The sequence below is a fragment of the Aegilops tauschii genome, chromosome 2 (genome assembly GCF_002575655.3).
Source record: "Aegilops tauschii subsp. strangulata cultivar AL8/78 chromosome 2, Aet v6.0, whole genome shotgun sequence".
Lineage (NCBI taxonomy): Eukaryota > Viridiplantae > Streptophyta > Magnoliopsida > Poales > Poaceae > Aegilops > Aegilops tauschii.
Genome location: NC_053036.3, coordinates 77,569,705 through 77,594,720, shown reverse-complemented (window position 1 = coordinate 77,594,720; position 25,016 = coordinate 77,569,705). Strand labels below are relative to the sequence as shown.

General features: G+C 44.5%; 1 protein-coding gene across 1 annotated transcript; it reads left to right on the top strand.

Moving 5' to 3' along the window:
* Nucleotides 1–5,520: 5,520 nt before the first annotated feature.
* LOC109751816 (uncharacterized) lies at nt 5,521–9,778 on the top strand. The gene is made up of 3 exons (XM_045233749.2): nt 5,521–5,691; nt 5,780–6,069; nt 8,543–9,778. Exons 2-3 carry the CDS (start codon nt 6,067–6,069, stop codon nt 9,704–9,706), a joined length of 1,167 nt encoding a protein of 388 aa, XP_045089684.2. The 5' UTR covers nt 5,521–5,691; nt 5,780–6,066; the 3' UTR covers nt 9,707–9,778.
* The last annotated feature ends 15,238 nt before the right edge of the window (nt 9,779–25,016 follow it).

The following is a 25,016-nucleotide window of genomic DNA, read 5'->3' as shown; positions in this document are numbered from 1 at the left end:
GGGAACGCCCTATTTATCGGCGTGCATTACCGGGCACCCGATTGCTGCTTTCCTTTCCGGTTCCTCTCCGTCCCGGACTGGCGTTCCGGTTGGCTGCCGAGCGTGATCTTCCCGGGCTTGGCTTGGCCCGCCGTGTGTGTACACAGCTCACGATTGTAGGGGCGCACGGTAAGGATTAAATTAATTTGCGTGCTCGGAATTGGAAGGATACGCGGTGGTTTTGTCCCGAATTAATGTGGAAATATTGGTAGGCAGTAATTTTCTGCCTGTTATGTTAGCGTGCATGCAACAGTTGGAAATATGCCAAAGAAATATGGGAAGCGGTTTAATTCGACCGATTGATTTCTCGCTCCGGTCAACCGCACCTGTCGTGCATGCATGACACGTGTCCTCTGTGGTGCCCACGGCTCTTCCCTGTCGTCCTTATCTCTCACCGGAGTGCTTCGTCCATACGACCTCTTTCGGAGAGCGCAACGTGCTCAAATTTGAAAGTATACGCGGTGGTTTTCTCCCAAATTAATGTGAACAATATTGGCAGGCAATAATTTTCGCCCAATTATATTAAGGCCTTATATTAACGCGCATGCAACAATTGAAATATGCCAAAGAATATGATAAATGTTTCAATTCGACCGATTGATTTCCTGCTCCCGTCAACCGCCTCCCACGCATTACGTGTGCCCTCTGTGGTGCCCAGCCTCTTCCCTATCATCCTTAACTCTCGCCGAAGTCCCTCGTCCATACGACTTCTTTCGAAAAGCGCAACTTTCCTTTCCCATCTCTCTGCGAGGGGCTATCATGGCCAGCGCCCACTGCTCCAAAGCTTGAATGGCACTATGCGAGACGGGATGGCGGCGATGTGACCACCGTTGTGGGAGAGGAGGGGGGTGGGTAATTTTCTCCCAATATGGGTACACAAATATTTTCTCCCCGTTAACGTGCATGCGATATTTGTAAATATACGGAGAAATACTATGTAATAACTTGTGTCAATATGGACTATGCGCATACTGGGGGAGTAACTGATAATTATTACAAAGGATAAAAAATAGTGGAATAACAAAAGAAAAATTGAGGGCATGTTCGGTTGGTGATTGACTTTTTTCACTTTTATAAAAAAAACATGATGCAAACTTACTAAGAAAACATGTCACATGGTTTTTTTTTTCGGGTGTCACATGGGTTCATACTCTCAAGTCTCAAACTTTGATTTCCTTTTTTTGAAGTCAACTTTGATAGTTTGTAGCGCCGCTGAAAAAAAACTTTGATAGTTTGTAACAACACTTGAAGTGATAAAAGACCATAGCAGCCAAAACGGTAGAGACAATATATAAACATGTTAACATGTTTTAGCAACACGTTCCACGTAGATAGTACATGTAGCTAAGTATGAAGTGCCAGTCTTGTGGAAAATGTCCCGTGCTGCCCAGGGGGTTATATGCAAACCGCAAAGAGCCTGCCGGAGAAAAGGCAGCCCACTTTCAAATTTGTGGAGCTGGGGCCCGACTAGCGAGTTTGGTCTTTCATTGAAGAAGGGTTTGCCTCTGTACCAGGGTCTGACTGACAAGAACCTTATATTAAATAAAGCGATTCAAAATTCATGAACCATTCCATATTGAGTGGTGTACAATCCGTGGGCTCGTTGCCTCTTTTCTTCCCTTCCGAGTTCCAATTTATGTCTTTTGTTTCTGCATCCAGCTGATACGGTCGTTACAGATTAGTGCATTTTCAGCAGCCCCGTAGCATGTCTTGCATTGAGGAACTGAGGATCCAGCATTAAACACCTGCCAGAGTAAAATAAATCAGTAGTGGACTAGTGGCTATGCAAGTAATATTCCCAGTTCAGAGAAAAATGGGAGCGTATCACGTTGCACAGAATGACAGAGGCCACCACAGCTTTGCGTGGTTTGTTTATTCAGTCAGGAACTAGCCGTTGCGAGCCCCAAAGCATGATGAACTGATAAAGTAAGAGTAGATTAACGTCCCAGATTACGTGGTGACGCCAAGGCAGCGGGGCGCTTTGATTAGGTGGTTAGATTAAGCATGAACCCTGTTATTTTAAGCGTGATATCGTGATGAGCAGTCAATAATCAAATCCGGATGCGATGCGGGGAGGCAGAAAGGGAAGGTCCAGGTCAGATGGCGCGCGTGGTTGTGATTGTGGCCTGAGCCTGGGCGTGAGCTAGCCGACCGTTGCGGTGCCTCCCGCTCCAGACTCCCGTGCGTGTCCCGCTTGCTGTGCCTTCTTTTCGTTTCCCCCTGCAACCCGTGCGTGCTGGCCGTCGTCGCCGGGTTTTCCGGCCATCCCGACGGTGTGACCGAGGAGTGCTGCTACTTCAAAGGATTCCTCATAGATTTTAGCCTGTTTTTTCATAAATTAACTGACCAATTCTCTTCTTCTTAATTAGTTGATGAGATAATTTTTTCCCTTCGTTTCAAAAAAGAAACGAAGGATTCCTACGGGTGGACGGCTATCACAAAATATAAAAGCATACTATAAGGCTGGTTGTAAGGAGAAGTATCATATACTAGTATCATGCATATGGTAGTAGTGTATGATACTACCTTCCTAATGCATAGTACTCTTTTCGTTACTAAATACTATAAGTCTTGCGAATCAACATGTGGTTGAGATGGTTAGGTGAATAGTGGTATCCCGGCCCACTAGGGTTCAAATCCTGGTGCTCGCATTTATTCTGGATTTATTTCAGGATTTTCGGCGATACGCTTTCAGTGGAAGAAGACGTTCCCGTCGACTACGAGGCGCCTACGGTGACTTCATAAAATCTCAAGATGATATGCCGGCTCAGTCTCTCGGAAGTGCTCATAGGGGCAGGGTGTGCGTGTGTGCGTTCATGGGGTGAGTGTATGCGCGTTTATATGAGCGCTTGCGTCCTAGAAAAATAGTACAAGTCTTGTAAAGATTGCACTATGGACTACATACGAAGCAAAATGAGTGAATTTATACTCTAAAATATGTCTATATACATCCGTATGTGGTCCATAATGGAATCTTTACAAAGACTTATATTCAAGAACGGAGAGAGTATTATATATTAGTATCATATAGTATTTTATGGGAGCAACTAGTTAATGAGCGCTCCTTCGGGAGCCTCACAACGATCAGCGCCACTTGGTGCGCTCTCAACCATTCGCCACGTGTCGCGTTCTGGACGCTCCCTTCGAATTTTTTTCGCACGCGTTTTCGGCTTTTAAACGGTTTTTTGGGTTTTTTTTGACGTTTTGATTTTCTCCCGGTCTTTCTTAGCTTTTCGATCAGAAAAAAATTTTGAATTTTTTTTTGCGCGAGAAAAACGCGTTTTCTTTTTTTTCTTCGCGAAAGTCACGGTTTTTTTCGCGAGAGTCACGGCCGTGCCTTTCGGAAACGAAAAAACGCGTTTTTTTATTTTTTTTCTTTCGCGAGAGGCACGATTTTGCTTCCACGAGAGGCACGGTTGTGCTTTCGCGAGAGTCACGGCCGTGCCTCTCAGAAAAGGAAAAACAAAACGCGTTTTCTGTTTTTTTCTTTCGCGAGAGTCACGGTTTTGCTTCCGCGAGAGGCACGGTTGTGCTTTCGCGAGAGTCACGGCCGTGCCTCTCCGAAAGGGAAAAAATACGCGCTTTTTTTTTTTACGAGAGTCACGGTTTTGCTTTCGCGAGAGGCATGGCCGTGCCTCTCGGAAACAAAAAAAAACACGTTGCACGGGCGTGCCACTTTCAGAAAGGGAAAAAACCGTGCTCCCGGTTCGGTTTTTTCGTCCGGTTTTTTCATCCGGTTTTTTATGAAAAAAGTTCGTGTAACCTATCAAAATGGGATCTAGTTTTGAAGATCTCGACGCGAGGAATCCAATGATGAAAACGGTTCGAGATTTGGACGCACGGTTTAAGAGATAAAACGTTTTGAATAGACGGGTCTACGAAAAAAGGAAAAACTCCCCGGTTGCGACAAGTGGCGCGCTACATGTGCGCCATTTGTCGCGACCTGAGAAAGTGGAGTGTTCTTTGCAATGAGCACTCCTTAATTAGTGATTTCAGTATTTTATTCAGGGCTGGCCCTGGACCATGGCGGCGAGTGCGACGGTCTAAGCCCAGCCCGATCAGAGGCCCATGCCCTGTGCTTGTATACTGCATATGGATTGCTAGGAAAAAGGTATTACGCAGATAAACAAGCCCAGCCATGAAGGGAGGAGGCAAGTCACGCACGAACGCATTCCTTTCCTTCGTTGTCGCTCAGAAACACGCCGCCAATCCCAGTCCCTCGATCTTCTTCTTCCCTAAGCTAATCAATGGATTTGTATTACCGTCTGATGGATTTCTTGGGTATCTTTTATCAGATAAACTACCCCAAAAGTCTTCACGTGGGAGGAGGCGAGAAGGCAACGAGAACGCCAACCCGCAGCGTGGCCGTCCATCATCAAGGCTGTGGCTAGGCTCGGAGGGCAGGCGACGTAGAGATGGAGTCCGGGAACTGTTCAAGCCAAGCGCTCAGGCCGTCGTCCATTGATGTAATTTTTCATGTCAATTCTTTCAGCGTAGTCTATTTATTCTATTATGCTATGATTAAGTGATGTTTTCGACTGGGTTGATTATCTCTTTCATGACATTACAATCAGGTAGGTTCTGTTGTCATGGCTTTGCTTGCATTTGGATTATTGGATGGCTGGAGCATGAACTCTCTTCTAATACTCCAAGGACAGGATTCTAGAATTCAGGTGTTCACTCTCCTTTTCTGAACAATGTTGCCAAAAGAAACAACATTTATCTGGTTGTGTGGAAATAAAAATAGGAAACTTGTAGATCGATTAGCTGAATTCAAAATGGTGCTATGCATAGATTCGTTCGAGAAATGTCACTGCCAAGAATCCGGAGGTGTTAGATGTTCACAGTATTGAAGAATAACGACCTCACGAAAACTTAGTTGTGGAAAATTATGTCAGCGAGGATTCTGCAAATTTTCTACTCCGTCCGTACCTAAATATAAGTCTATGTATAGATTCCAATGCAAACTACATATGGAGCAACATGAGTGAATCTACACTCTGAACTATGCATATATACATCCATATGTAGTTCACATTGAAATCTCTAAAATGACTTATATTTAGAAATGGAGGGAGTAGTGAAATTTACGCTTGCCTTTATAACAACTTCTTATTTTTTTTTCTTGAGGCAATATAACAACTTCTCATGGTATACAATGTATATGAGTGGAAGTAATTTTTAGGTCTATTGTAGTGTATGGGCCTATTATATGCAGTTCGCACTAGGGCCTCTAAGATGTCAGGGCTAGCCCTGATTTTATTTATTGTCCTGCATGACACATACTTCCTTTGTATCGTAATATTTATCGCTGGGAGTTTCCAATACAAAATTCGTCATGCACAATATTTTTTGTTATTTTCTAAACTACCCTCCCACCTCTCTCACTCACCCACTCTCTGGCTCGCTCAGCCGAATCCCTATCTCGTCGCCGCCGCCGCCTCTCCTTGGCACGCGTCGCCGATGCCTCTCCCTCTCGCGTCGTCGCCGCCGCCGCCTCTCCTTGGCACGCGTCGCCGATGCCTCTCCCTCTCGCGTCGTCGCCACCTTTCTGTTGGCCCTGTCGCTGTCGCCCCTTACAAGACCTCAATTTCACTCTCCGGCAGGTGGATCCGGAGCGCGACGGCTCGAGTTGCAATGCCAGCAGCTGTGGTACACCACTCTTCCCTGCTCGATCCGCGCCCTCTCCTCTTCTTCTTCTTTTCTTTCCTTCCCTGATGTGGTTTCCTCTTCCTCACAGGCATGACCAGGGTGACGACTGCTCCCTGATGCCGCCACCCTTCGCAAGGAGCGACGACAGCTCGAAGCTCTGCGGCACGGCGTGGCCGACCACCCGTCCACGTCCCCACCGTTGCCGCCTACCGACCACACGACGTCGCTCTCGTCCAGCTGGAAACATGCACCGTCGTGGCCCATCTCCAGCTGCTTCGGCAGGCCAAGAAACCAGAACGCCCACGCACTCGGCGACCTCGGCATCTCCATCCACCGTCTCAGCAAGCGCTACCTCGCCCGGCTCCCACATAGCTGATGGTACGCCCCTCCTTTGCTCTCTTGGCCTGCTTGCTTGCTTGCGAGCCCCTCCTCTAAATTTGGTTGGCTGCTTGCTTTCTTTCTTCGGCAAGCCAAGAAACAGGGAGTGCCGACAGTAGTACTCTGAATCCATCAATGTAACTGAATCCATCAATTTGAATCATGCTGTGACAGGTATCTTTGCATGCTTAATTCACTCAATGTTGTTTGCAGTAGGAGTAGTTGCTGGAAATTTACTGAATTTTGTTTCAAGTGGATGCATTGAATTTCACAGAAAGAGTACTCGAGGAGTACATGGAGTTGATGCACTGAATTTTGTTTGTAGTAGATGCACTGAGATTATCTCTGCATCACCACAAAAGTGCAGATACAAAGCCAGATGATTTTCTTATTATACTGAACTTTGCCTGAGCAAGCCAGATGATTTGCTGTTTGCTATCTTGTCAGGCGAGTAAACACTAAATCAGTGTTCAGTAAATGGCTGCTCCAAATGTTCAGTATTTGTTCAGTAAATGGCGGCTCCAAATGTTCAGTATTTGTTCAGTAAATGGCTGCTCCAAATGTTCAATATTTGTTCACTAAATAGCTGCTCCAAATGTTCAGTATTTGTGTTAACACTAAATCAGTGTAAACTGAATTACTATCAAAGAAATTATTGAACATTTGTTAACACTCCAAAATTGCATTTTCTGCTGCTGGCATATTAGTGTTAACAGTATTTGTTGCTGGAGTATTTAGATATTCAGTTTCCTACTCAAAGATTGTGTGCTTGCTGTGGAGTGCATGCATTTTTGGAGTAGCATCAGTAGCTACCATTACTTTTGCACATGAAGTACAATACTAGAGTAGCAAGTGTAGCAGTATTATTGGGGTAAGAAAAATTCAGTTAAGTTGTGCAGTAGTGTACTCATGGTTGCTCTTCTCTAAATCTTTTAAGTTAAATGAAACCTTTTTACTCCAGTACAACCAAATGAATTTTATCAGTACGGTGTATTTAAATGAATCTTTTGCTGTGTATTTAATTGAAAGGGGAGTATAAATACTGTTTAGTTTAATCTTTTCAATACAACTAAATGATCCACTGTTCTTCTGCACAATGATATTGTTTGTATAAATATTGTTTAGTTAAAACTAAATGAATCTTTTGCATTAATTAAATCTAAATGAAATCTTTTCAGTTAATTTTAAGAGAAATAAGAACAAGTAGAACAAGTAGAAGAAGAACAAGTACAAGAAGAAGTAGAAGTAGAAGTAGAACAAGAACAAGAATAAGAAGAACAAGTTGAAGTAGAAGAAGAACAAGTACAACAAGAAGGATAAGTAGAAGTAGAAGAAGAACAAAGACAAGATGAAGAAGTAGTAACACTTAGCTGAATTTTTATGCACCTAGGCACTACTAGGAAAACCTTATACACAGAATCTTAGCAGCAGGACGACACAAAAAGAGGCACGACACAAAGACAAGATGAAGAAGTAGTAACACTTAGCTAAATTAGCAGTAGCGATGTTAGGAAAAGCGCGCTGCTGATGAAAATTTAGCAGTAGCGCGTGATGGATAAACCGCGCTGCTACAAAAATGTACCGACAGTACCCAACAACCTAAGTTTACCAGCAGCGCGGTGGCATGATGCGCGCTACTGCTAAAGCAATAGTGGCAGCGCGCTTTTTAGTCACGTCGCTGCTGCTAATTTTGAAATTGTCCACACGGTTGGCCCGTTTAGCAGTAGCGTGTGTGAGAAAAGCACGCTGCTGCTACACCCTTAGCAGTAGCGCGCTTTTCCACCCGCGCTACTGCTAAGGCGCAGTACCCCACCACCTTTCCCCACCCGTCCTCCCCTCCCCCATCTCCTCTCCTCCCTTTCCCCTACCTCCCACATCCTCCCTCTCTCACTCTTCTTCTTCCTCAAGACTTCTCCCCCCATTACTCTCCCTCTTCTACCTACCTTTCTCTCTCTTCATTACTCCTAGCTAACTACACCACCTCCATTAATGCATCTCCTTTATCTTTTTCCTTCCCCTCCACTAGTTGAAGTTGTCTACTCCCAAATTAGCTAGCTAGGTAGATGTAGCATTTAGTCAAGTGACCTATTTGCCCCCTAATTAGATCTATCTTTGTCAAGAAGAGCTTTGTGCACTTTTGATCTCCCTACATCATCATCTCCACCGTGTGCTCGATCTCGAGATAGAGGTGATTAAAATTTCATGCTTTTGCAAAATGGAAATATGTGTATGTGTGTGTGATATGATAATTGGGCAATATGATGGAAATTGTGTGTGTGGCATGAGTTGACGCCTTGTGCTTTTGAGTTGCCTATGTTTTGCCAAAATGTCGATTTATTTCCGTTTCGGCGAATTCCGGGCAAACTCTAGATCTATATATGTCCTATTTTTAGGGAAGGTCATGCCGAATTTTTGTATGACTTTGATGCATGCACGCATTTTTATAATCAATTTGTTTATTATTACCGTGCAGACGTTCATGATGGTCAGTGGAACGATGGTGGACAGGTGGTTGCGGTCGGCGGTGCAGGACATGAAAGAAAATAACTTGACAGAGGTTTTATGTCCGTGTCGAAAATGCAAAGGAATAGTTTGGCTCGACCCCTATGACGATGGTCGTGTCGAAGCGCACCTGCTCATGGCTGGTTTCATGGATGGCTATACTCGGTGGATAATTGAAGATGAGGATGACGATGTTGAGGACGCCGACAGGGCAGGCAATGATGACACGGGGCAAGACGAAGAGATGATCGATAATGGCGGTGGGGAAGAGGCCGGACATGGCGGCGGAGAAGGGGCCGGACATGGCGGAGGAGAAGGGGCCGGACATGGCGGCGGAGAGAACGACGTGGACTCCACGCAGCAGAGTTCGTCGGTACTAAGTTCAATCGTGCGGGACCCTCATGTTCAAGCACTGCTTTGCAAGGAGACGAGTTCTGAGAGAGCTGCTTCTAGAGAGGAGGCTAAGCTAGAGCAACTGGTGGTAGACTCGAACACTCAATTGTATGATGGTTGCAATCCTGAGGTGACCCGCTTGAGTTTCACGCTCCAACTCTTGAAGACGAAGGCTAAAAACAAATGGACCGACACTAGCCTCGATGAGCATCTCAAGTACCTAAAGGATGTTCTTCCTGCGGGGAATCTATGTCCTACTAGTGTTGATGAGGCCAAGAAGATCGTGTGCCCTCTTGATCTACCGCACGTTAGATACCATGCATGCATCAATGATTGCATAATTTATCAGAAGGAGCACGCGGAAAAAACAAGCTGTCCGGTGTGCAATGCTTCTCGATACAAGAAGGCCGGAAAGAAATGTCCCCAGAAAGTTGTATGGTACTTACCGATCACTCCCTGTCTCCAGCGGTATTTTGTAGATCCCAAGGAAGCAAAGCTAATGCGCTGGCACGCGGAGAGGAAGAAGCCCGACGATGGAGATGATCCGAAGCTGAGACACGTCAAGGATGGAAGCCAGTGGAGAGCGTTGAACAACTTCTATCGGTATTTCGAATGTGATGCAAGGAACATCGTACTCGGCGCGTGTACCGATGGCATGAATCCGTTTGGCAACCAGAACACCAACCATAGCACATGGCCCGTGTTTGTATGGATGTACAACCTCCCCCCTGGTTGTGCATGAAGTCGAAGTACATTGACATGAGCATGCTTATTCAAGGGCCGAAACAACCAGGAAATAATATTAATTTGTATCTGGGGCTACTTCAAGAGGAGTTAGACACGTTATGGAAAACACCGGCCAAGACATGGGACGCCAGCAAAGGCGAGTATTTCTACATGAGAGCCGCGCTGATCACGATGGTGCACGACTATCTTGGTTACGGATATGTCGCAGGCCGGGTGTGCCATGGATATTGCGGATGCACGCGGTGCATGGATGATACGACGTCTCAGTAGCTAACTTCAAGGAAAGATGACGGGTCTGGGAAAATCGTGTACATGGGGCATCGAAGATGGCTCGAACAGGACGACCCGTGGAGAAACCGTGGAGATCTATTCAATGGTCACACTGAGCATCGAGGACCTCCACGTAAGCGGAGCGGTGCCGAAATCGATGAGCTGTTGAAAAACTGGAAGGAGTGCCCCGTGTTGGGAAAGACGATGAAAAAGGCGCCGGAGCCGCTGCTGAAGGTATGGAAGACGAGGTCTGTGTTCTGGGACTTGGAGTACTAGCACAAACTCGATACACCTGATTGCCTTGATCAAATGCATATATGTAAGAATGTCCTTGAGAGCTTGCTCGCGACACTAATGAACATGCCGGATAAGACCAAGGATGGGCCGAAGGCAAGAAAAGACTTGCAAGATTTGAAAATCAGGGAAGATCTGCACATGCCGCCCCGTAAAATGTCAGACGAGACAGAGACGGAGACAGAGGCACGGGAGAAGAGGGGCAAGAAAATAAAGAAAGAGGATTATTGCCCCCCTTCTTGCTTCACCTTAAGTCAGGCTGAGATCGGTCAATTCTTTAAGTGCCTTACCAGAGTCAAAGTTAGTTCCGGTTACTGTGGCAAGATAAGCAAATATCTAGACACGGACAAGAAAAGGTTCAGCGGGATGAAGTCCCATGACTGTCATGTGATGATGACGCAGATACTACCTGTTGCCCTTAGAGGGATAATGCACGTCCGTGACACGCTTATTGGTCTCTGCAACTTTTTCGACGTCATCTCTCGAAAGTCGATCAGTCTGAAGTAGCTCCGAAGGCTACAGGAAGAGATTGTTGTGATACTGAATGAGCTTGAGATGTACTTCCCGCCCGCGTTCTTTGACGTGATGGTGCATCTGTGTGTCCATATTGTGGACGACATAATAGACCTGGGGCCGTCATTTGTGCACAACATGATGCCGTTTGAGAGGATGAATGGGATCATCAAAGGATTCGTTCGTAACATGTCCCGTCCGGATGGAAGCATCGTCCAGGGCTATCTGACATAAGAGTGCATCTCTTTCTGCGAGAATTTTCTATATGACGCAGACCTACAGCCGCCTGGTGTTAGTGTTGGTTTGCCTGTTAACAAGCACGATGGGAGGCTCGAAGGAGAAGGTCACGCCAACGGTCGCAGGGAACTGCACGTGGCATACTCAGATCGATGCAGCGACTTTGACAGAGCAAACTTGGTAGTGCTACAACACCTAGACGAGGTAGATCCTTTTGTGGCACTGCACAAAGAAATTATCGCAAAGAAGTATCGTGACCGGGGGGTATGCAAGACGGACGCCGAAGTTACTAGAGAGCACAACTCCACTTTCCTGCATTGGTTCAAAGAGCATATTATTGCTAATCCCCCGGAGGAGGGCTCTAAGGACGGATTGCTCATATACGCCTTAGCACATGGCCCCTCGCCCAACCTCGTAACCTATCAGACATACAATATCAATGGATACACGTTCTACACGGAGGCCAAAGATATGGACAGTGATTATCAGAACTCAGGGGTGACGATGGAATGCATGACCGGCAGCGACAACAGCGCAACTGAAAGATTTTATGGAAGGGTCGAGGAGATCTGGGAGCTTGACTACGCTGGACTGCACAACACGACGATGTTCCGTGTCAGATGGGCTAAGAATGTCGAAAGAGAAAACCGGAATTTCACTACCATGACTATACCCGACGCCAAGAGCACTACCGTGAACGCTATCGCAAAAAACGAGCCATGTGTACACGCTAAGCACGTGACACAATGCTTCTTCATAACCGACCCGTGCAATCCCAGACGTGTTGTCGTGAGGAGAGGCAAAAGGAACATCATTAGAATGGATGGAGTCGCCAATGAGGAAGACTACGATCAGTACGGCAACCCAATGAGGGAAGATGACGATGATGATGAAGTATATGTCAAAACAAGAATCAATACTACATTACCTAAGAAAAATCGTACTCCATGGAAAAGGCAAAGTCACAATGAGGGGCTCAATTATTCTTCAACGAACAAGAAGGGAAAGAAGCTGACTCAAAAACGAAAACGTCAACGCTGAGGAACCGTATGTTATCGGTCAAATGATGTAATATATATATTTATATATATGTTCCTATTTTGTATACACACTTAGCCATTATTACGCATGGGGTCCAATGATGTAATATATATGTTCCTATTTTGTATACATATTTAACCATCAAATGATGCAATATATATCGCCTTCCCTTCGTTCACTGCTCTCGGAAAAAAAGAAAAGTGAGAGAAAATAAAGGAAAAGAAAAAGGGAAACTGGTTATAGCAGTAGCACTTTACTGAAAAAGAGCTACAGCTAGTCAAGATAGCAGTAGCGGTTTTCGTATAAAACCACTATAGCTGCCTGTAATAGTAGTAGCGCGTTTGCTCTAAACGCGCTACTGCTACGTCCACTTAACCCAAAATCCTCACTCTCTCTGCTTCATCCCGCCTCTTTTCCCCCCAAATCCCCACTCTCTCTTCCCCGTCACACCGCCGGGACCCTGCCCTCGCCGCGCCCCGGCGCTCGCCCCCGACCCCGGCCTCGGCTCCGACCCCGGCGCTCGCCCGACCCCGACGCACCATGCCTCCCTCTACTTCCTTCCCTCCCAACCTCGGTCGTCGTCGGGCCTGCCTCCTCGCCCCTGCACCCTCTGTAAGCCCCCCAGCGCTCCTCCTCTCTCTGCTAGCTAGGGTTCTTCGGTTAATTTACTTAGGTTTTAGTTAGGGCAGTAGGTTAATTAGGTTATCTATTTAGTTATGAATTTAGCTAGGTTTTAAAATAGGACAGAAATTTAGGGTTAAGCAATTGTAGTTAAAAGAAAAGGCAGCATTTAAGCAATTGTCCAAATCAACATCCCTTGTTAAAGCAAATTTAGGTAGGCTGAATTTATATGCGAATTTGAACTGGACATGTGATATGTGGACATGTCATGTTTTGGACATGTCATGTTTGGAATTTGGACATGTGATGTTTTGGACATGTCATATTTGGAAAATGATGATTATGTGCAGGGTAGATGATCCGAGTGGCCTATGTTATGCCGGAATGTTGATTCATTTCCGTTCCGGTGAATTTCAGGCGCTCGATATGTCCATTTTTTAGCAAAGGTCATGCCGAAGTTTTCCGTGAATTTTGGCATGATTTGTGCTAGATAGTAGGCATATCGAGTGCTGGGAGTTGCTGGGAAACGACATTCGGGCAAACATAGATTTCTTTTTTATGTCATTTTTCATTTTTTTTTCATACTTTTAGAATTAAACGAGGAGACTTAATCATAGGAAACATGTCGAACAACGAAGAAACTGGGCCATCTGACCAAGATGCAGACGAGATGGATTATGAGGGTGAACAAGAGTACCTCGACTATTTGACTGCTAAGCAAGGTTTGTAGGTCGGCCTCGATGATGGTACTGACGCCGACATCGACACCGACGGCGCCGGCACCGATGGCGGCCCCGAGACCGATGGCGGCACCGAGACCGGCGGGGAAGGTACCGGCGCCAATGCCGCTACCGAAAATCACAAGCCGAAGAAGCAGAGGATACGAAAACCTAACAAACTAGGGATTGGACGACTAGTGATCACAAAGATGGCACTTGGCAAGTTTGTGTTGGGGAACGTAGTAATTTCAAAAAAAATTCCTACGCACACGCAAGATCATGGTGATGCATAGCAACGAGAGGGGAGAGTGTTGTCCACGTACCCTCGTAGACCGACAGCGGAAGCGTTATCACAACGCGGTTGATGTAGTCGTACGTCTTCACGATCCGACCAATCAAGTACCGAACGCACGGCACCTCCGAGTTCTACACACGTTCAGCTCGATGACGTCCCTCGAACTCCGATCCAGCCGAGTGTTGAGGGAGAGTTTCGTCAGCACGACGGCGTGGTGACGATGATGATGTTCTACCGACGCAGGGCTTCGTCTAAGCTCCGCAATGATATTATCGAGGTGTAATTTGGTGGAGGGGGGCACCGCACACGGCTAAAAGATCTCAAGGATCAATTGTTGTGTCTCTGGGGTGCCCCCCTGCCCCCGTATATAAAGGAGCAAGGGAGGAGGAGGCCGGCCCTAGGAGGGGGCGCACCAAGTGTGGAGTCCTACTAGGACTCCCTAGTCCTAGTAGGATTCCACCTCCCATATGGAATAGGAAAAGAGGAAGGGAAAAAGAGAAGGAAGGAAGGGGGCGCCCCCCTTCCCTAGTCCAATTCGGACCAGACCAAGGGGAGGGGTGCGGCCACCCTTGAGGCCTTTTTTCTTCTTTCCCGTATGGCCCAATAAGGCCCAATACGTATTCCCGTAACTCTCCGGTACTCCGAAAAATACCCGAATCACTTGGAACCTTTCCGAAGTCCGAATATAGTCGTCCAATATATCGATCTTTACGTCTCGACCATTTCGAGACTCCTCGTCATGTCCCCGATCTCATCCGGGACTCCGAACTCCTTCGGTACATCAACATACATAAACTCATAATAAAACTGTCATCGTAACTTTAAGCGTGCGGACCCTACGGGTTCGAGAACTATGTAGACATGACCGAGACACGTCTCCGGTCAATAACCAATAGCGGGACCTGGATGCCCATATTGGCTCCCACATATTCTACGAAGATCTTTATCGGTCAGACCGCATAACAACATACGTTGTTCCCTTTGTCATCAGTATGTTACTTGTCCGAGATTCGATCGTCGGTATCTCGATACCTAGTTCAATCTCGTTACCGGCAAGTCTCTTTACTCGTTCCGTAACACATCATCCCGCAACTAACTTATTAGTCACAATGCTTGCAAGGCTTATAGTGATGTGCATTACCGAGTGGGCCCAGAGATACCTCTCCGACAATCGGAGTGACAAATCCTAATCTCGAAATACGCCAACCCAACAAGTACCTTTGGAGACACCTGTAGAGCACCTTTATAATCACCCATTTACGTTGTGACGTTTTGTAGCACACAAAGTGTTCCTCCGGTAAACGGGAGTTGCATAATCTCATAGTCAGAGGAACATGTATAAGTCATGAAGAAAGCAATAGCAACATACTAAACGATCGGGTGCTAAGCTAACGGAATGGGTCAAGTCAATCACGTCATTCTCCTAATGAGGTGATCTCGTTAATCAAATGACAACTTATGTCTATGGCTAGGAAACATAACCATCTTTGATTAACGAGCTAGTCAAGTAGAGGCATACTAGTGACACTCTGTTTGTCTATGTATTCACACATGTATTATGTTTCCGGTTAATACAATTCTAGCATGAATAATAAACATTTATCATGATATAAGGAAATAAATAATAACTTTATTATTGCCTCTAGGGCATATTTCCTTCAGTCTCCCACTTGCACTAGAGTCAATAATCTAGTTCACATCGCCATGTGATTTAACATGAATAGTTCACATCACCATGTGATTAACACCCATGGTTCACATCGTCATGTGACCATCACCCAAAGGGTTTACTAGAGTCAGTAATCTAGTTCACATCGCTATGTGATTAACACCCAAAGAGTACTAAGGTGTGATCATGTTTTGCTTGTGAGATAATTTTAGTCAACGGGTCTGTCACATTCAGATCCGTAAGTATTTTGCAAATTTCTATGTCTACAATGCTCTGCATGGAGCTACTCTAGCTAATTGCTCCCACTTTCAATATGTATCTAGACCGAGACTTAGAGTCATCTAGATTAGTGTCAAAACTTGCATCGACGTAACCTTTTACGACGAGCCTTTTGTCACTTCCATAATCGAGAAACATATCCTTATTCCAGTAAGGATAATTTTGACCGCTGTCTAGTGATCTACTCCTAGATCACTATTGTACTCCCTTGCCAAAATCAGTGTAGGGTATACAATAGATCTGGTACACAGCATGGCATACTTTATAGAACCTATGGCCAAGGCATAGGGAATGACTTTCATTCTCTTTCTATCTTTTGCCGTGGTCGGGCTTTGAGTCTTTACTCAATTTCACACCTTGTAACACAGGCAAGAACTCTTTTCTTTGACTGTTCTATTTTGAACTACTTCAAAATCTTGTTAAGGTATGTACTCATTGAAAAACTTATCAAGCGTCTTCATCTATCTCTATAGATCTTGATGCTCAATATGTAAGGAGCTTCACCGAGGTCTATCTTTGAAAAACTCCTTTCAAACACTCCTTTATGCTTTGCAGAATAATTCTACATTATTTCCGATCAACAATATGTCATTCACATATACTTATCAGAAATGCTGTAGTGCTCCCACTCACTTTCTTGTAAATACAGGCTTCACCGCAAGTCTGTATACAACTATATGCTTTGATCAACTTATCAAAGCGTATATTCCAACTCCGAGATGCTTGCACCAGTCCATTGATGGATCGCTGGAGCTTGCATATTTTGTTAGCACCTTTAGGATTGACAAAACCTTCTGGTTGTATCATATACAACTCTTCTTTAATAAATCCATCAAGGAATGCAGTTTTGTTTATCCCTTTGCCAGATTTCATAAAATGCGGCAATTGCTAACATGATTCGGACAGACTTAAGCATAGATACGAGTGAGAAACTCTCATCGTAGTCAACATCTTGAACTTGTCGAAAACCTTTTTGTGACAATTCTAGCTTTGTAGATAGTGATACTACTATCAGCGTCCGTCTTCCTCTTGACAATCCATTTATTCTCAATTGCTTGCCGATCATCGGGCAAGTCAACCAAAGTCCACACTTTGTTCTCATACATGGATCTCATCTCAGATTTCATGGCCTCAAGCCATTTTGCGGAATCTGGGCTCACCATCGCTTCTTCATAGTTCGTAGGTTCGTCATGGTCTAGTAACATAACCTCCAGAACAGGATTACCGTACCACTCTGGTGCGGATCTTACTCTGGTTTACCTACGAGGTTTGGTAGTAACTTGATCTGAAGTTACATGATAATCATCATTAACTTCCTCACTAATTGGTGTAGAAGTCACAGGAACAGATTTCTGTGATCCAATAAGGGAGCAGGTACAGTTACCTCATCAAGTTCTACTTTCCTCCCACTCACATCTTTCGAGAGAAACTCCTTCTCTAGAAAGGATCCATACTTAGCAACGAATGTCTTGCCTTCGGATCTGTGATAGAAGGTGTACCCAACTGTCTCCTTTGGGTATCCTATGAAGACACATTTCTCCGATTTGGGTTTGAGCTTATCAGGATGAAATTTTTTCACACAAGCATCGCAACCCCAAAATTTTAAGAAACGACAACTTTGGTTTCTTGCCAAACCACAGTTCATAAGGCGTCGTCTCAACGGATTTTGATGGTGCCCTATTTAACGTGAATGTAGCTGTCTCTAATGCATAACCCAAAACGATAGTGGTAAATTGGTAAGAGACATCATAGATTGCACTATATCCAATAAAGTACGGTTATGACGTTCGGACACACCATTACACTGTGGTGTTCCAGGTGGCGTGAGTAGTGAAACTATTTCACATTGTTTTAACTGAAGGCCAAACTCGTAACTCAAATATTTTACCTCTGCGATCATACCGTAGAAACTTTTATTTTCTTGTTACGATGATTCTCCACTTCACTCTGAAATTCTTTGAACTTTTCAAACGTTTCAGACTTTGTGTTTCATCAAGTAGATATACCCATATCTGCTCAAATCATCTGTGAAGGTCAGAAAATACCTACTACGAGCCTCAATATTCATCGGACCACATACATCTGTATGTATGATTTCCAACAAATCTGTTGCTCTCTCCATAGTTCTGGAGAACGGCGTTTTAGTCATCTTGCCCATGAGGCACGGTTCGCAAGCATCAAGTGATTCATAATCAAGTGATTCCAAAATCCCATCAGTATGGAGTTTCTTCATGCGCTTTACACCAATATGACCTAAACGGCAGTACCACAAATAAGTTGCACTATCATTATTAACTTTGCATCTTTTGGCTTCAATATTATGAATATGTGTATCACTACGATCGAGATCCAACAAACCATTTTCGTTGGTGTGTATGACCATAAAGGTTTTATTCATGTAAACAGAACAACAATTGTTCTCTAACTTAAATGAATAACCGTATTACAATAAACATGATCAGATCATATTCATGCTCAACGCAAACACCAAATAACACTTATTTAGTTTCAACACTAATCCCGAAAGTACAGGGAGTGTGCGATGATGATCATATCAATCTTGGAACTACTTCCAACACACATCGTCACCTCACCTTTTACTAGTCTCTGTTTATTTTGCAACTCCCGTTTTCGAGTTACTACTGTTTAGCAACTGAACCAGTATCAATTACCGAGGGGTTGCTATAAACACTAGTAAAGTACACATCAATAATCTGTATATCAAATATACCTTTGTTCACTTTTACTAGTCTCTGTTTATTCTGCAACTCCCGTTTCGAGTTACTACTCTTAGCAACTGAACCAGTATCAATTACCGAGGGATTGCTATAAACACTAGTAAAGTACACATCAATAATCTGTATATCAAATATACCTTTGTTCACTTTGCCATCCTTCTTATCCACCAAATAGTTGGGGTAGTTCCGCTTCCAGTGACCAGTCCCTTTGCAGTAGAAGCACTTAGTCTCAGGCTTAGGACCAGACTTAGGCTTCTTCATTTGAGCAACAACTTGCTTGCCGTTCTTTTTGAAGTTCCCCTTTTTCCCTTTGCCCTTTTCTTGAAACTAGCGGTCTCGTCAACCATCAACACTTGAAGTGGTCTCGTCAACCATCAACACTTGATGTTTTTCTTGATTTCTACCTTCGTCGATTTCAGCATCACAAAGAGCTCGGGAATTACTTTCGTCATCCCTTGCATACCATAGTTCATCACGAAGTTCTACTAACTTGGTGATGGTGACTAGAGAATTCTATCAATCACTATTTTATCTGGAAGATAAACTCCCACTTGATTCAAGCGATTGTAGTACCCAGACAATCTGAGCACATGCTCACTAGTTGACCGATTCTCCTCCATCCTTTTGCTATAGAACTTGTTGGAGATTTCATATCTCTCAACTCGGTTATTTGCTTGAAATATTAACTTCAACTCCTGGAACATCTCATATGGTCCATGATGTTCAAAACGTCTTTGAAGTCCCGATTCTAAGCCGTTAAGCATGGTGCACTAAACTATCAAGTAGTCATCATATTGAGCTAGCCAAACGTTCATAACGTCTGCATCTGCTCCTACAATAGGTCTGTCACCTAGCTGTGCATCAAGGACATAATTTTTCTGTGCAGCAATGAGGATAATCCTCAGATCACGGATCCAATCCGCATCTTTGCTACTAACATCTTTCAACATAATTTTTCTCTAGGAACAAAAAATAAACACAGGGAAGCAACAACGCGAGCTATTGATCTACAACATAATTTGCAAAATACTATCAGGACTAAGTTCATGATAAATTTAAATTCAATTAATCATATTACTTAAGAACTCTCACTTAGATAGACATCTCTCTAATCATCTAAGTGATTACGTGATCCAAAGCAACTAAACCATGTCCGATTAACACGTGAGATGGAGTAGTTTCAATGGTGAACATCACTATGTTGATCATATCTACTATATGATTCACGCTCGACCTTTCGGTCTCTGTGTTCCGAGGCCATATCTGTATATGCTAGGCTCGTCAAGTTTAACCTGAGTATTCCGCGTGTGCAACTGCTTTGCACCCGTTGTATTTGAACGTAGAGCCTATCACACCCGATTAACACGTGGTGTCTCAGCACGAAGAACTTTTGCAACGGTGCATACTCAGGGAGAACACTTTTATCTTGAAATTTTAGTGAGAGATCATCTTATAATGCTACCGTCAATCAAAGCAAGATAAGATGCATAAAGGATTAACATCACATGCAATCAATATAAGTGATATGATATGGCCATCATCATCTTGTGCTTGTGATCTCCATCTCCGAAGCACCGTCATGATCACCATCGTCACCGGCGCGACACCTTGATCTCCATCGTAGCATCGTTGTCGTCTCGCCAACTTATTGCTTTTTCGACTATCGCTACCGCTTAGTGATAAAGTAAAACTATTACATGGCGATTGCATCTCATACAATAAAGCGACAACCATATGGCTCCTGCCAGTTGCCGATAACTCGGTTACAAAACATGATCATCTCATACAACACATTATATCACATCATGTCTTGACCATATCACATCACAACATGCCCTGCAAAAACAAGTTAGACGTCCTCTACTTTGTTGTTGCAAGTTTTACGTGGCTGCTACGGGCTTAGCAAGAATCGTTCTTACCTACGCATCAAAACCACAACGATAGTTTGTCAAGTTGGTGCTGTTTTAACCTTCGCAAGGACCGGGCGTAGCCACACTCGGTTCAACTAAAGTGAGAGAGACAGACACCCGCCAGTCACCTTTAAGCAACGAGTGCTCCGAACGGTGAAACCAGTCTCGCGTAAGCGTACGCGTAATGTCGGTCCGGGCCGCTTCATCTCACAATACCGCTGAACCAAAGTATGACATGCTGCTAAGCAGTATGACTTATATCGCCCACAACTCACTTGTGTTCTACTCGTGCATAGCATCAATGCATACAACCAGGCTCGGATGCCACTGTTGGGGAACGTAGTAATTTCAAAAAATTTCCTACGCACACGCAAGATCATGGTGATGCATAGCAACGAGAGGGGAGAGTGTTGTCCATGTACCCTCGTAGACCGACAGCGGAAGCGTTATCACAACGCGGTTGATGTAGTCGTACGTCTTCAGATCCGACCAATCAAGTACCGAACGCACGGCACCTCCGAGTTCTACACACGTTCAGCTCGATGACGTCCCTCGAACTCCGATCCAGCCGAGTGTTGAGGGAGAGTTTCGTCAGCACGACGGCGTGGTGACGATGATGATGTTCTACCGACGCAGGGCTTCGTCTAAGCTCCGCAATGATATTATCGAGGTGTAATTTGGTGGAGGGGGGCACCGCACACGGCTAAAAGATCTCAAGGATCAATTGTTGTGTCTCTGGGGTGCCCCCCTGCCCCCGTATATAAAGGAGCAAGGGAGGAGGAGGCCGGCCCTAGGAGGGGGCGCACCAAGTGTGGAGTCCTACTAGGACTCCCTAGTCCTAGTAGGATTCCACCTCCCATATGGAATAGGAAAAGAGGAAGGGAAAAAGAGAAGGAAGGAAGGGGGCGCCCCCCTTCCCTAGTCCAATTCGGACCAGACCAAGGGGAGGGGTGCGGCCACCCTTGAGGCCTTTTTTCTTCTTTCCCGTATGGCCCAATAAGGCCCAATACGTATTCCCGTAACTCTCCGGTACTCCGAAAAATACCCGAATCACTTGGAACCTTTCCGAAGTCCGAATATAGTCGTCCAATATATCGATCTTTACGTCTCGACCATTTCGAGACTCCTCGTCATGTCCCCGATCTCATCCGGGACTCCGAACTCCTTCGGTACATCAACATACATAAACTCATAATAAAACTGTCATCGTAACTTTAAGCGTGCGGACCCTACGGGTTCGAGAACTATGTAGACATGACCGAGACACGTCTCCGGTCAATAACCAATAGCGGGACCTGGATGCCCATATTGGCTCCCACATATTCTACGAAGATCTTTATCGGTCAGACCGCATAACAACATACGTTGTTCCCTTTGTCATCAGTATGTTACTTGTCCGAGATTCGATCGTCGGTATCTCGATACCTAGTTCAATCTCGTTACCGGCAAGTCTCTTTACTCGTTCCGTAACACATCATCCCGCAACTAACTTATTAGTCACAATGCTTGCAAGGCTTATAGTGATGTGCATTACCGAGTGGGCCCAGAGATACCTCTCCGACAATCGGAGTGACAAATCCTAATCTTGAAATACGCCAACCCAACAAGTACCTTTGGAGACACCTGTAGAGCACCTTTATAATCACCCATTTACGTTGTGACGTTTGGTAGCACACAAAGTGTTCCTCCGGTAAACGGGAGTTGCATAATCTCATAGTCAGAGGAACTTGTATAAGTCATGAAGAAAGCAATAGCAACATACTAAACGATCGGGTGCTAAGCTAACGGAATGGGTCAAGTCAATCACGTCATTCTCCTAATGAGGTGATCTCGTTAATCAAATGACAACTTATGTCTATGGCTAGGAAACATAACCATCTTTGATTAACGAGCTAGTCAAGTAGAGGCATACTAGTGACACTCTGTTTGTCTATGTATTCACACATGTATTATGTTTCCGGTTAATACAATTCTAGCATGAATAATAAACATTTATCATGATATAAGGAAATAAATAATAACTTTATTATTGCCTCTAGGGCATATTTCCTTCAGTTTGAGCCATTAGAGCCGGAAGAACCTCGGAAGTGCTATGGGAACCAAGTAGGATGCATCCTACGGGAATGCGCGAGCATCAACGACGATGACTTAAGGAGTAAAGAACATTTGACGCAGTTGCTCTTGACGAAGTTGCACAAGAGATTCAAGTTCCCTGACCGGGATGATAACATAGAACAACCGTGGGATGATCCGAAGATGAAAAAGATTAACAATCACGCCATGGGGATGTTCAGCAATGATTTGGCCTCTTGGAAAGGGAGGGTGAAACGAGCTATTGAGGCTGAGGAACCCCTGTCCAAGATTCTGGAGGAAAATCCGACACTTACAGAAGAGGAGTTCGAAAAGTTCAAGGACACTTGCGCTACCGAGGCAGCCAAGGCTAAGGCTGCAAAATTCAAGAGCCTTCAGCAAAGGAACACGGGGAAGCATTGCCTCGGAAGCCGTGTCTACCTCGGTAAAAGGCCCATATGGGATAAGGAGGACGCGGAACGTGAAGCCGCGGGTCTCCCAGACCCCTTCGCGAAGTTCACCAACCCCTTGGAGCGTGACTTCATGAGGGCCCGCTACAAGTGGGACAAGGAAAAGAAGGTTTTTTACATGGACCAGATCACGAGGAAATTGATTAGACTACTGGTAATTACTCTTTTACCACCTTACAATTAGCTCCATATCTAGTCGACTACACATTCCTAAACGGTTCACGCTCCTTCTGCAGGAGAAGCAACACCAGCTTGCAAGCAAAACCCTACTTCTCCGATGAGGCCCAAGTGGGACACCCCTCTCAACCGGGCCTTGAACGAACTTAAGGGACTCCCTTTGGGCCAGCGGCCGCAATATGGTCGTGTGCACAGCACTGGAGATGGCGCCACGTGGAAGGTGTTTTACAACGAGGGCCCGGAGGCCAAGAAGCAGAAAAAGAAGTTTAGTCAGGCGGACATCGACGCGAAGGTGAAGCTTGCGGTCGAGAAAAAAACAGCTGAGGACGCGAAAAAAACAACCGAGGAGAAAAATGAGTTGCTACAGCAGGCAGTCAATGCAGCTGTAACTGCCTGCAGAAATGATTTTGCTACTAACTTGGTTCCTGATACGTCTCCAACGTATCTATAATTTTTGATTGCTCCAGGCTATATTATCTTCTGTTTTGGACATTATTGGGCTTTATTATTCACTTTTATATTATTTTTGGGACTAACCTATTAACCGGAGGCCCAGCCCAGAATTGCTGCTTTTGACTATTTCAGAGTTTCGCAGAAAAAGAATATCAAACAGAGTCCAAACGGAATGAAACTATTGATCTCTCATGCTTCACTTAGATTATTTTGAGAGTCTTAAATAGCATGGTAATTTGCTTAAATAATCTTAATATGCTAGGTATTGAAGATTAGTAAAAACTTTCTTATGAGTGTGTTGAATACTAAGAAAAGTTTGATGCTTGATAATTGTTTTGAGATATAAAGATGGTGACATTAGAGTCATGCTAATTGAGTAGTTGTGAATTTGAGAAATACTTGTGTTAAAGTTTGTGATTCCCGTAGCATGCACGTATGGTGAACCGTTATGTGATGAAGTCGGAGCATAATTTATTTATTGATTGTCTTCCTTATGAGTGGCTGTCGGGGACGAGCGATGGTCTTTTCCTACCAATCTATCCCCCTAGGAGCATGCTCGTAATACTTTGCTTTGATAACTTGTAGATTTTTGCAATAAGTATATGAGTTCTTTATGACTAATGTTGAGTCCATGGATTATACGCACTTTTCCTCCTTCCACCATTGCTAGCCTCTCAAATACCGCGCACTTTTCACCGGTATCATACACCCACCATATACCTTCCTCAAAACAGCCACCATACCTACCTATCATGGCATTTCCATAGCCATTCCGAGATATATTGCCATGCAACTTACCACCGTTCCGTTTACTATGACATGCTTCATCATTGTCATATTGCTTTGCATGATCATGTAGTTGACATTGTATTTGTGGCAAAGCCATCGTTCATAATTCTTTCATACATGTCACTCTTGATTCATTGCATATCCCGGTACACCGCGGGAGGCATTCACATAGAGTCATATGTTGTTCTAAGTATTGAGTTGTAAGTAAATAAAAGTGTGATGATCATCATTTTTAGAGCATTGTCTCAAGTGAGGAAAGGATGATGGAGACTATGATTCCCCCCACAAGTCGGGATGAGACTCCGGACGAAAAAAAGAGGCCATAAAAAATGGAAAGGCCCAAAAAAATGAGAGAAAAAGAGAGAAGGGACAATGTTACTATCCTTTTACCACACTTGTGCTTCAAAGTAGCACCATGATCTTCATGATAGAGAGTCTCTCATTTTATCACTTTCATATACTAGTGGGAATTTTTCATTATAGAACTTGGCTTGTATATTCCAATGATGGGCTTCCTCAAAATGCCCTAGGTCTTCGTGAGCAAGCGAGTTGGATGCACACCCACTTAGTTTCTTTTGTTGAGCTTTTATATACTTATACTCTAGTGCATCCGTTGCATGGCAATCCCTACTCACTCACATTGATATCTATTAATGGGCATCTCCATAGCTCGTTGATACGCCTAGTTGATGTGAGACTATCTTCTCCCTTTTTGTCTTCTCCACAACCACCATTCTATTCCACATATAGTGCTATGTCC